Genomic DNA, 14,028 nt, shown 5'->3' on the forward strand with positions numbered 1-14,028 from the left:
TAGCTCAGGAGGTGGAGCAGTTGTCTGCCAATCAGGAGGTCGGTGGTTCGATCCCCAGCCTCAGCAGTCCACATGCCAAAATATCCTTTGGCAAGATACTGAACCCCGAAACTGCCCCTGATGCTGCACCATCAGTGTGTGAATTCACATGTACGTCGCTTTGGATAAAAGCGTCTGCCAAATGACTGTAATTGTAATATCAGACACATAAACACCAGCCTGAACAGACTTCATTCTGCAAATGTCAGTGTGGGTGACTTGAGTTTAGTTACAGCTATCCTTTCTTAAATCCTTTGGAAACAATATTAGCATATATATAAATCACGACTGCGAGGAGTGACAGTATTTTCTATAAATACCACACCGTTGAAACATTTCATCCTCTTCTTATCTACTAATGCTTCATGCTGGACAGCTCTTACACAGCTGTTTGCTGAGAGCAGGGAGAGGTATTGTAACCCAGCACTGACCTCCACAGAAAAAATAAAACATTTGTTATACTTTCGCCACAGCCAGATTTAGTAACATTTACTCTTTCCTCCAGTATTCAGAATGTTGAATTAGCTCGAGCACTTTGGCAGATATATGTCTTTAAAACTGTTTGAGCACTCAGGTCTTATCACAGAGCTAAATGCTTTAACGTGTATCTTCCAGCAGATGGCAATAGACACAGAGGGTGAAACTGAATAATGTCAATAAACTTGAATATTTACAGTTAAATAAATGGATTATTTAATATCTTTTTTCCTACTAAGACATTATTCTCAATCTGCTAAAAACCAGGTCTTCAAAACAAGATTTTCCAGATTTGGGATAAAGAGCTTTCATCCAGAACTCTTTCCACCCCGTCTGCTGCCTCCTTATTTGCATGCCCATACATATGCTTCAAAGAACCCCTGAGGAAAGGGCTGGATGGGAGGGAGAAAATACGCTGGAAAGGATCTGGACTTTAAATCATATGTCAGCACATACCTGAGCAGCCGTGATCTAACATGCTGTCACAAGCTGAGATTTATTATATAATGTTCCAAAAATGTAAGATACTGGTTGTGGTTTGTTGGTTTGTTCTTATATCTCAGGACTGATGAATGAAGGCATGATGTGTTATAAATATGAACTCTAACATAAATTTAGTCAAATCTTCCCCTCATGCTGAGTCATGCTCATTTGCCTGCTCTCTCACAGCGGGGGAAAGTGGACGGTCCTGATTTATTGTCTTGTTTTTAATCCGAGCGATGAAGCAGGTAAAAAGGGCTGATTTAATTAGCACACCAATAAAAGCTCCTCTTTGATTCCAATGATCAAGAGGTGTGATGCTGCCCAGGAGAATACATTTCCATGTAACAGGATGGGTGGGCTAACACCTCAAAGGACGCTCGTTCACATTGAACGCCAACTTTCACCTTTTAACTGCTCATGGACCAATGAGATGAGCTTACTCTCTCAACAGCCTCCCTGATGACATATTTACAGTTAATCTTTACACCTCGTCTTTCCAGTTTCCTAATTAAATCTGAAGAGCAGGGTGGAGTAGGGTAAAAGCATGACCTCATGTGTTATGGCAGTGAAGTAGAGGTAAACACAGGAAGGGTTTTTAACCAGAAAACAAACAATAATACAAAATAAAGAATTATGTTTGTTGAGATGCACTAAATTGCATTTTGTCCTCTTTAAAGATCAAATAGCAACATCAACATGACGGCTTTCATCCTCCAACACACTGAGACCTCTGGCCTCACCTCAGGCTGGAACATCATCAGATGTGATTTAGATTTTTACCAGGTGGACTCTGGGGATTGGAGTCCACATATTTGCAGCTCTCAGGTTCATCAGAAGCCACAGAGCCGCTGCCTGTGCTTGTTTCACTCAGTCTGTGGCTGTAATTGGTTATGTTCTCATTTAACCTCCTGACCCACCCAATAGTTTGTGTAATTTACAGTCCTTAAAGATAGGGTTTCACAATTTTTTTTTTTTTAGCCAAAATCTCTAAGAGGCCCCAGTAATGATCTGCAGTTGGTTTCTGTGTAAGTTACAGTTCCTAACAGGTGTTGGGGGCTTATATTTGAGTGACATTTCAATGTGATGTCCAACATGCAGGGACTCACGGCAAGTTGTTTCCCTGGGGAAAACATGTGCATCATTGCAGCCATGTATCATTCCAGATAACTGCTTTGGATGTACAGTATTCTATGACACTGAGTAATCTGAGATAAGGCTCATTAAACCTACGCTATATCCTTGGTTTGCGGTAAGCAAATAAATGAATCATTTACAGTTTACCACCAAGGGACATCTAATGTGCAAGTGTCCTTGATCAAAACACCGATTCCATATCAGCTACATGGCTGCTTTTTCTGTTTATTGATTTATGTGTGTGTGTGTGTGTGTGTGTGTGTGTGTGTGTGTGTGTGTGTGTTCAGTTCAGTTCTGCCACTGGCAAATTTCATGTAATGACAATCCACAGCTATGAAAGAACATGATAATCCCTCGGCTGGTTGGGTTTGTGCTGAGAAGATGAGTCCACACATTCCCAAACCATCTGGTTAATATCACATAACCCACTTATTGTTATGACATATTGCCTCTCCTTACCTCAGGGGGCTTTAGTTGGATAATGGTCTACACGGGGACAAAGGTATGTTTATGAAATGACACATTCCTGGGCTCATGTACTCGGCTCATGGCAAAGATCATTCTCTCCTTTTCATGGCAGAAATATGAGAAAGCCTGAGACTTCAGGGCATCTAGAAAGCATGTCTGAAGACATTGTGGCAGCATGGTGCCTGGTTTTCTATCTTTTCCTTGTGTTTCAAAACCAGGAAGTGAAGTCACAGCAGCAGGCCCAACCCCCTCCTTTCACCTGAAGAGAGGGAGGGGCCACAGTGAGCTTGACAAGGGGAAAAATAAGGAAGAGCTCAGAAGCGGCAGGTCGGTGTGTATGTTCACTTGCCCAGATTGTGCCTTGGAGACGAATAAAAAAGGAGTTTACTCTGCTGGTGGGTTTCTCAACACGGATATGGATGTCCCGGATTCTCCACATGGGAATATGGGGCTGCTAAGGACCTTTGATTGCTCTGAGTTTGGCAGCTGGGAGAAAATAGGCTCAGGTGGATTTGGACAAGTATACAAAGTCCGGCACGTACAGTGGAAAACATGGCTGGCTATTAAGTGCCCTCCCTGCCTTCATGTGGATGACAAGTAAGTCACAGCTGTTGAGCCACATGTATTATCTTTGAATTATGTATATGTGAAATGACATGAAGTAATGTAAAACAACATGTAGGAGCATAGCAGCACAGTTCAGATGTTCTTCTGATGGTTTTTTACCTGTGTATTTGGTCCTTGTGAGTACAAATTTGCCTTTAACCAGTTCTGGTGTCTCAGGTTTATCATTTGATTGCCAGTTTATGGCCAAATAGTAGACAGGAGGAGGTTTTGATTATGACTGCTGGTGAAAAGTCACTCAGTGCTTCAGAGTCCTTGAGAGGTGAACACCAGGAATCGTGTATGACTCATTTACTGCCAGTCTGGGCACACAGTGCAGCTGAAAGAGGTCAGGTTTAGACACCGTGTAGTTGTGTTTGCAGGGAGCATTGACTTGCTGATTCATCCCCAAGGGTAAAGTAAGTCCACATTGCTCAGGGCCATCTGTTTACCTACTCTAACCAGACTCAAACATCAAACGTTACCCACTGATTTCCCCACTCAACGGTCAAGTTTTTATCCACTGACCTCAAGGAGGGATTTAAATAATGCACATTTCAATGAGGGCAGCAAGGTGGTCTTTTCTCCCCCAGGTGCCACAAAAGATTACACAACCCTTTTGAACCCTGCATAACCATGAATCTTACCTTTGAGAGACAGAGCGTGACCGGTGTCGACTTCTATGTGGGTCGACCCCTTCAGCCACACAGATTACTGTGTGATTTGAAACAATGGAAGTTTCCATTCTTCTCAGCTGCGTACACACATGCGCACGCACGCACACACACACACACACACACACACACACACACACACACACACACACCTATCTAGACTAAGAAGAACTATTCTTGAATTTTCTTTGATTCTTGATTGTCTACAAATAATTCATTCCTCATTTTCTGAGTGATTTTAGGCAATTCAACAAAAGACTTGAATTAATTGCCAGAGCTGCGTCTGTCCTTTCTAAACTGAGATTGGGATTTAAATCCCAGACACAGCTATGTAAATGTGTTTCCTCGATTGATCACTCAACTTATTTATTTATTTTGGATTGTCTGATATCAGATTATGATCATTCATCCGGTCACCAAAACATTACTAACAAACAGGAAGAGGCGATTTCAGCTTTTGCAACAAAAAAAAAAAAAAAGTAGAGGAGTGACATCCTCTCAGAACCTGTGGTGCAACTTAAAGCATCCGCTGAACCTGAACCAAAGATGTTATCATCTCCAAACATCTGCAAAGTACATAAACAGCCATTTGCCTGCAGCCTTCGCTGACCCACACATCCAGCAGCAGGGACTCAAAGCCACCTTTGTCTGCCTAAGTTGCAGGCTGCCGCTGTGTGGCACCAACAATAAAAGAAGCTGTAAAACCGGTCTTACCGGGCCTCTCTGATAAAGCAGAGACATTGTTTGGTTCTGAAGAGCGTCTGAAGAGCACTTTGGATTAGATGAAGGATTTAGCAAACAAGCACTTGCCCATTCTCCCATATCATGTTTGATTATTCCGGCCTGGCAGATTTGGGGGCTTGCACCTCCTTCACTTGTACTGATTATAAAGGAGAATTATAGCCGGGGTTCCTTCTATAGAACATGACTCTTTCAGTAACCTGATACACTTTGCACATAATAGAGTCGGAGGAGTCTATTCTCTGCATCTAATTTCATTTCATTAATGGTAGAAAAACAGCTCACCTAATTCTGCATTTGAAGCACATTCCTATGAATACAACCATTAGTGATTTATCTTCCTCTCATCTGTCCTCATTAAGATTTGACTTTTTTTTAAAGCAACCTTTGCTGGAGATATGTGCACTGAGGTCATTAATGCCCTGCACAGTGTGTTTGAGGCATGTCAGCAGGGCCGGTGGACTGATAAAGGGAGCTTTGCAAAGGTTGAGCAACAGAGAACAAGAGCTCTGTTTAAAGCTCTCCTGATGCATTCCATGCTGTGCTGGAATGTCCTCAAGGCCTTCAAAAAGCCGCTGGACAGTTAACAACACAGTCCACATGCTCGGGATGAACGGTCGTAAATTAATTGTCGACATCAGCAGAGATCACACTTTTACAGCCTCAAAGGTTAATGCTAAGAAACATTTTGCAAAGCTGGAGGCTCAGTAAGGATAATGTGTAATGTGCTGGAATTTGGGTTGGGACAAAAGTTATGCGAAATATTGCAGCTCAGTGAGCGAAGCATGACCTCAGAATCGTTAGGTTAATGTTTTATGAGATGATTGATTTGATGACCATCTGTGAGCCAATGAATGTGGAAGGACTAGTTAAAAATAAGCTAAGATAAATGCCTTGAAAAGAATGTTTCATCTCATTTCAGCAACTGTTTGTTTGCAGTTCTTATAACTGCTTAGTCACTCCAGCAGAGGAGCCTGACTCACTGAGGGCCAGAAAATGTAACATAAATGTCGCATAAAAATGATGTAATCAATATTGTCTTCAATCACAGGGAGCGTTCAGAGCTGCTCGAGGAGGCTAAGAAGATGGAGGCAGCAAAGTTCCGATACATCCTGCCTGTGTATGGGATCTGTGAGGACCCCCAGGGCCTCGTCATGGAGTACATGGAGACTGGCTCCCTGGAGACCCTGCTGGCCACTGAGCCGCTGCCCTGGGAGCTCCGCTTCCGCATCATTCACGAGACCGCGGTGGGAATGAACTTCCTGCACTGTATGAACCCACCGCTGCTCCACCTGGACCTGAAGCCGGCCAACATCCTGCTGGATGCTCACTATCACGTCAAGGTAGAGAGTTTGTTACAAATCCTTCTTAAAGGCAACATTAAAATCAATGCCAGAAAAAGGTCATATTCAGATCAGTGTTTGTTTAGATGTGTTTTGTCTGTTTGCAAAAAATGCACTCAAAATTATTGATTGTCAAAAAAAATTCCTGATCAGAACAGCTGCAACCTAAGGTTTTGCTACGCAGTAACAATGTGTAAAATAATCAATGACCGTGTAAAATCAACTCCTTGAAATTGCATATTCATAGAGCTCCTATGAAGCATAGTGATTAAATGTTTTTGTTGCTCTAAGACAGATGTGAAGTCACATCACAGTAATCTTTGCATCAAAGCTAATTGAAAGTCACAGTTTTAGGCTTTTAGGAGGAATTTCAGCTGTCGGGGGGGCTTGCTGTTCCCTTTCATCCATTTTAAAAGGACAGCCCCGCACACACTCCGGGTAGACAGGTGTCTCTCAGCCTCTGTCCAACCTCTGAACAGCTCAACTGTATTGAGAGCAATGGGTGGGAACCATCATTTCTAGAGTTTAATACCTGGATGTAAACACCTCACCTGGGCCTGTCCAGACAGGATTAATACAGCTCCTGTTAATTCTTCCTCTGTGAGTGTGTGTGTGTGTGTGTGTGTGTGTGTGTGTGTGTGTGTGTGTGTGTGTGTGTGTGTGTGTATGTGTGTGCGTACATGAGTGTGTGTGTGGGTGTGCACTCGTCAACACAAACGTGAAGGGCCTCTCCTCTCCTACAGGCTGGGACATGGCTGTGTTGCCCTCATCATACCACTGAGTGCACATAATAAGAGCTTAGCAACCTGTCACACTCAGTGGGCTAAGTTAGTCATCAGTGTCACGGTCGTTCATGAGAAAGGCGGCGAGGTTGCTCTGTTTTTGGTCTTATCTGATATGTCTCTACCTCAGATATCTGATTTTGGACTGGCCCGCTGGAACGGCCTGTCACGGGCTGATGACATCAGTAGAGACGGCTTCTGCGGCACTATTGCCTACCTGCCCCCAGAGAGCATCATTGAAAAGGACAGAGTGTCGGACACCAAGCATGATGTATACAGGTGGGGTTTTTACCTCGCGGTTTGCACGCAATCTTTTTCTGTGAATGCATTTGTTAGTTTTGGGATAGGTGTTTGTCCGCCTTTTCTCTACTTTTGTAAGTCAAGGTCAAGGTTAATCAAATGTAGGAGATGGATTTGGCAGGTAATTAGTTAAACCATGTTTAAAATAATGGACGCAGATTGATTTCACTTTCTTAAAAAGACTCAAGTGTATTAAAAGGGAGGAGAAGATATTTATAACCACACCCCCAATAAAAAGTTTTGATGATCTGACACTGTTTCATCATTTCCATTTACTGACAGCTTTTCCTTTCATTTTGCCTCTATTTCAGTTTTGCCATCGTCATCTGGGGGATTCTCACACAGAAGAAACCCTACCAAGGTGAGAGAACTATTAATACATGAAACCACTGGAGATTTTAAAGGAACAGTATGTAACATTTCTGCATTAAAATGGCTAAAAACGTCTAGACCCCCCAGTTGCTATAATTTCCAGGAAAACGCAGGAAACACCAGATGATATGCAGGTTAGGGTCCATCTGTGGTCTCACATACTACACAACACTATTATTACATTATCTCATCTTCTGAATATAAGACAACTTTTATTCTGGTTTTCATTCAATGAGCCCTCGCAGCAAAAATTACATTCTGTGCGTTTAAGATTTTTTATTTAAGCCATTCCAAGAAAATAAAAAAAGTTAAGAATGCAAAAAATAAAAGGAAATAAATGGTACTTGATTGATTTAGTAGTTGCAAAATGTGTTTTCCAAATGAATGATTTCAAACAGCATGTAATCATCAGGAGGCTACAGCCATGGTCACAGCTCTGTGAAGCTGTTCTTAGGCACGTTAATGTGATTTATTCTATGTTTGCTCTATCATTTGTAAATATTGATATCAGAAAAATTTACAAAAATATTCCAAACCGTCCAGTCTATGCAAATAAGACTTATGAGATATTTTTTTATACTTTCTACTTCGTAAGTCAAACATTTGACAGTCAATTTGGACTTATTTTCATCCCTCCTAACTTCTCATCTATTTTTAAAATTTTCCTTGCAGGATTTGGTTTTCAGAATTTCCACTAAATACATAACCTAAGGTGTGTGAGAGTGTGTGTGTGTGTGTGTGTGTGTGTGTGTGTGTGTGTGTGTGTGTGTGTGTGTGTGTGTGTGTGTGCACAGGTGCTGTACTGTATGTGTTTACTCAGTGGATTCCAGAGCAGGCACTTGGACAGGGCTAGACTGGCAAATAGAGTGTATTTTTTCCCAGACATATCAAGTAGCAGCTCACTTCAAGGTATTTGGCTCCTCGTGAAGACCAGTGTCTTGATGAGGTTTTCCAGGTTGGCACTGGCACCGCCTATGTTGATCCAGACATAATTAAAAAGTGAGAAATGGCCTGGTTATGATCCCTTCCCGTCTTCCTCCTCCACCTGCGATGGGTATTAAGGCTACAATAGGAGGTGAAGTACCTGTGATTAAGGCCTCTACCTGTTTGTTCTGAATCATTGACTGGGCTGATCCCACAGTCAGATAGAAAGAGGCCAGACCAGGAACTGCTCGGAGCTTTTCCATTTTACTCCCATGGGAAACAACAACACACACTACCTTATCTGAGCACACAGGAAGATGGTGATAAAGCGTGCATAAGTGACCCTGTGTAGGCACTGGCACCTTCCTACACCTTATATGGTCATAAACTGCAGCATGTTGCATATCTTCAAACCATATGTCCACATCAGAAAATAAGCCTTCAGATCAGATAAATGCACCCCACAGATATGAAACAAAACTGACAAATTGTGTTTTCTTTATGTGTTTTTTTGTATAAAACCTCTGATTGTTTTACCCCTAGGAGAGAACAACATCCTTCAGATCATGGTGAAGGTGGTGAAGGGGGTGCGTCCAGACCTGGGTGCTGTGCCACGCTGTCGACCCTCAGCCTGTACAGGATTCCTGAGCCTCATGCAGCGCTGCTGGACCACAAGTCCTAATGCCAGACCCAGCTTCCAGGGTAAATTATGCCTTTCTATTACAACAAACAAATGCCAACCTTCTTTTATTATGATGATAATAGCAAGTAAATCAATATCAAACTGGTCCTGTTCTTTTATCTAGACACTGAGGATGATGCACACTTTAAATTGATGTGCAGCAGTCTGTTAAATTGAGGTTTTTGTCTTCTACTTTTAGTGCTGCTGTTATTTTGTTTTTCTGTCTTTATTAGCTGGTATGACTGAAAACTGACGTAGACTTGTTGTCCTTACAGAAATCACATCTGAAGCTGAGGAGCTCTGCTCTAAACCTCAAGAGGAGCCCAAGACACCAACCTTATCAACGCCAGAGCCAGAGCCAACATCCCCAAACACGCTGACTAGTGACCAGGTACAGCACGACGACACCATATTAACTGACTCTGGATGAAAAAAAACCTGTGCTTCAATGATGTTTTCCTCTCTGGAAAACAGCCATGTGTTTTTGTAAACCTTTTTGCAGGATTTCATAATGGATCGTGCGAACCTCTCATATTCTGTTGCTTTACTTGAGCAAGACGAGAGGTCTTTTTGTCTGACTGTATGTATTTTCCACTCATGTGTAACTCTACATCCAGACGGCGTGAGGCTTATCACTGAAGTGCTCCAGACATGATTATGACTTTTAAAGTCATAAGTTGTGTAAATGTTCTTTAACAACCATTGCATCACAAAATAGGAATGTTGAGTGACAGGATTGTTTGACCTGCGTCATTTCCGTGCTGTTTTATATGTGACTAACGCCAAACATCCTGCCGATGAGAGGTTACAGCTGTTACTGAATGATATCTGTCTGTGGGGACAGATGATAAGCTGGTTTGAACTTCCGTATATGTTCAAGTGTTTGTGATTGGATCGATCTTAACTTCAGTAAATTGTCACAGTGACAGCACTCAATAGGCATTGTACTGTAAGTGTTTTGGGTAAGAGTGGCAGCTACGTACCTGAGTATTAAGGTAATGGAATGCGCAGAGTGTTGAGGACCAGCTCATCCAAATATGCTTATCTGACTTTTGCTTTGCAGGTTAAAGGCAGCAAGCTGGTGCGTCCAAAGTCAGCCATGTTGCCAGAAAAAGATTACAGCCTGTCAGAGTTGTTGAGCCAAGTGGACTCTGGGATCTCTAGGAGCTTTGATAGAGTGAAGGAAGATAGCTGCCACAGCAAAGAGAACACTTGCAAGAGACTGTCTGGTATCTCCTCAGCTGATTCAGCCTTCTCCTCCCAAGACTCCATCACACTGTCTTTTGAGAAGGAAAGCACATGTGGTAAGAGCTGAATAAAAACCTAAAGCTGCATCTATTATTCTTGTAAACCTAAAAATACCATATGGATGTTCAATGGTTAGATGGGATTTTTGCTTCAAACCCATCCATTTCTTTCTGCCCAGACTCTGCTGAGGTCCAGAGACGGAAGCTGTGTGAGGCCATCAGGACCAAAGACACTGCCAAGTTGATGAAGATCCTCCAGCCTCAGGATGTAGATCTTCTACTCGATGGAGGAGACAGTCTACTCCACCACGCCATCACCCTGGCCAATGAAGAAGCCGTCAAGTTCCTCCTCCTGAACAATGCCAATCCCAACCTTGCAAATGCCCGTGGCTCCACACCCCTGCACGTGGCCACGGAGAGACACCTGAAGCCCCTGGCAGAACTTCTGCTCGGTCGACGCAGCACCAACGTCAATGCCAAGGATGAAGACCAGTACACAGCTTTGCACTGGGCTTCCCAGAATGGGGATGAGGCCATGACACGGCTGCTGCTGGACCGGGGGGCGGCCATCAACGAGGCTGATGGCCAAGGACGCACGCCAGCTCATGTTGCATGCCAGCACGGCCAGGAGAACGTAATCCGCGTGCTGCTGAGCCGTGGTGCTGATGTTCAAATCAAGGGTAAGGACAACTGGACAGCGCTGCACTTGGCTGCCTGGCAAGGTCATCTGGGCATCGTCAAACTGCTGGTCAAACAGGCCAGCGCCAACGTGGACGGGCAGACAACAGATGGCCGCACACCACTGCATCTGGCATCCCAGAGGGGGCAATACAGAGTGGCACGGATCCTGATTGAATTAGGAGCGGATGTTCACACGACGTCTGCTGGGTTGAACACACCCCTACACGTGGCGGCAGAAACAGGTCATACCAGCACCTCTCGCCTCTTGATCAAACACCAGGCGGACATCCATGCCCAGAATGCCCATGGACTCACTGCTCTCCACCTAGCCTCCCAGCGGGGCCACCTGGCCACAGTCAAGATGTTGATAGAAGAGGGGGCAGACCCCTACAGATCTAACCCAGCGCTACGCACCCCCTGCCACCTGGCAGCAGAGAACGGACACTGCGAAGTCCTGAAAGAGCTGCTCCTTCACTGTCCAGATGGTGGCGCTCTGTCAGACGAGCAGGGGCTGAGCCCATTGCACCTGGCAGTGCAGGGTGGATACACAAACATCATCACTATGCTGCTGCCGCAGGACTGCAAAGACTTAGTTACTGAGAGCTCAGTGCAACCAGTAGCTGCACAGCCCGCACCACCAGAGGCTAAGCAGCTGCAGAGGAGAGTCGTCATTCTCAAACTGACAGAGCACAACGACAAAGACTGCCTTCAATCCAGCAGCTCACAGTGTGCCTCAGCACCCTGCTAACGATAGCAAAGACTCTGCCACAACTGTACAGAACTGTCTTCACAGTCATTTTTAATACTCCACCGGTGCCTCAGAGTTGGGCGGAGGGTGGGCGTCAATCCAAACTTAAGAGAGTTTTTTGAACGGTAAAAGCCCTTTGAGCACTGCAGGTATTTCTAAATGGTTGTACAAGCTTTTGATGTAAATATGTACACTGTAAATAGGATGTGTTTGAATTTAGACTTTGTTTACTTTTTTTACTTAACGACCACATTTTCTGATTTTGATTAGGAAACCAGCTACCTTTGGGGACCTTTCACTATGCTGCACTGTAGCTGGTATGCCTGTAAGTTATATTTTATAGAGCACGAACTTTGGCAACAAGCCTTAATAGATGAATGCTGTAGATCATCAGAGCCATCCCCTTAATAAAAAACTTTGACCTTCAGTGTTCTGTACCTGTTACATATCAGTGCTACATCACCATTAAAACATTTTAAACCCTTTATTTTGTTTGACCTTGTTGCTTTTTTGTCATTTGGACCCTGACACTGAAAATGTTCCATTTTCAAGGCATATGATCACATAACTTGCAAGCAAGGAATTTTGTGCTACTGCAAAAAAAGGAACAAACAAAATAATTAATAGTCTGTGTCAGTTTCATCACAGTGTATGGTAGTGAAATGGTACTAATTATCAGACCCAGTTTAGACAACTTTTAAGGCAAACATGAAACTTTGTAATTTACAAAATGTAAGATTACTATCGAGAAACATGCAAAAGCTTATTCAAAGCACTCTTAAGAATTTGTTTTCTTGAGACCTGTTGAGACAGGCCAATTTTAAATTCTGGTTTTAATTCAATCCAATTTGATTTCTGAACATGGGAACAAACCCTTTGTTAGCATCAAGACATTATAAAATTTGAATGTTTAAACACTGAGAATGAAATGTGCTCTTCTTCATAGATTTTTTAAGTCAGTCTAGTTCTCCAAAGGAAGTGAAAGTGTTTTTTGAAAACTTTGAGTTTGTTCTCACCACTGCTCCACCTGCATGTGTGCAAGAATTCAGTCAGGCAGAGTTGGCATGTCTGCATCTGCAGCCTCACCTGTGATGTTATTATTATGACTCTGCTCCAGACCCCACAGAGCATGCTCAGGTTGGTACAGACCATGGGAACTGCCCCTGAGGGGGATCACATGCTGTAGGATGATAGATGAGTGAGAAGGGGTGCTGATGTTCTACCTGCAATCCCTGCCTGTTGGCTAATTCTTTAAACCACTTTAATTTTTCATCACTTACTAAAACCAACACACCATCCCTGACGCCTCAAGGGCTCAGCTTTTCATAATCGGGGAAACTGAGTATGGGTGGCTTGTAATTGTCCTGTTTTTATATGTTTGCAGAGAGTCAGAAAATGACTGGTGAAATGTGTGTAATCTGTTGCCTGGTGATGTGCCTCAGCTCCAGGTATGAGGAAGATAATGGCTGTGCTGTTGACTAATCTCCATTTCCTGTCAAGACCGCTGTTCCTGTATGTTTGATATGTTTGACAGACTCGTAGGTTAGGTTTGTGTTATACAGTAACTTGCAGTATTGTGTCTTTGTCCTTTCTGTCTTACAGTTCTCTCTCTCTCTCTCTCTCTCTCTCTCTCTCTCTCTCTCTCTCTCTCTCTTTCCTTTTCTTACTGTTCATTCAGAGTTCAACCTATTCTTCACACAGAACCAGTCCTTACTATCACATTAGTCATAAGGCCTTGAGTGAAGAAAACCAGCCTGGGGCCCAGATTCCATTATGCTGAGGACCAGCCAATGGCATTTTCTCCTGCCACACAAATTAAGCTCTGGATTGTTTTTGCTGGTTTGATTATCTTTAGTTTTTTTCCTGACAGGATGTGGTGTAACCGGCTGTTCGAAATGCCTGCCAGGTCGATAAAGTCAAGCTGTACTCCTCAGGCCTGTGGACGGTCGGCTACACACAGTTTAGTGTGTAGCCGACACATGTACATACAGTGATGGAAAATAGCTAAGTACCCTCAAATACTGCGCTTAAGTACAATTCTGAGAGTAACTGTGCTAAACTTATATACATATTTCCATTTTATGCAACCTAATAGTTCAACTCCATACATTTTAGAAATACTGTAGTTTTTATCTATTTGACAGCATTAGATGCATCATAAAGAATATCTACATACAAGACCAAAATCAATAGTTTTTGCAGATTATTGTACAATACTGCCTTCAGCTCCTACAATATGTTGCAGCTACAGAGAATTCTTGCTTTCACTGTTTCTCAAAGAGTCACTCGTAGTGTCTCAAGGATTGAACGACTTCCGTCTTGTCAGACAA

At 43.2% G+C, this 14,028-nt stretch overlaps 1 protein-coding gene across 1 annotated transcript; it reads left to right on the forward strand.

The window, feature by feature from the left end:
- Window positions 1–2,934: 2,934 nt before the first annotated feature.
- Window positions 2,935–12,144, forward strand: ripk4 (receptor-interacting serine-threonine kinase 4). Its single transcript, XM_076750756.1, has 8 exons — window positions 2,935–3,198; window positions 5,671–5,962; window positions 6,875–7,023; window positions 7,356–7,405; window positions 8,884–9,042; window positions 9,298–9,413; window positions 10,086–10,326; window positions 10,449–12,144. Exons 1-8 carry the CDS (start codon window positions 2,939–2,941, stop codon window positions 11,696–11,698), a joined length of 2,517 nt encoding a protein of 838 aa, XP_076606871.1. The 5' UTR covers window positions 2,935–2,938; the 3' UTR covers window positions 11,699–12,144.
- Window positions 12,145–14,028: the final 1,884 nt, after the last annotated feature.

This window comes from Chaetodon auriga, chromosome 15 (genome assembly GCF_051107435.1).
Source record: "Chaetodon auriga isolate fChaAug3 chromosome 15, fChaAug3.hap1, whole genome shotgun sequence".
Lineage (NCBI taxonomy): Eukaryota > Metazoa > Chordata > Actinopteri > Chaetodontiformes > Chaetodontidae > Chaetodon > Chaetodon auriga.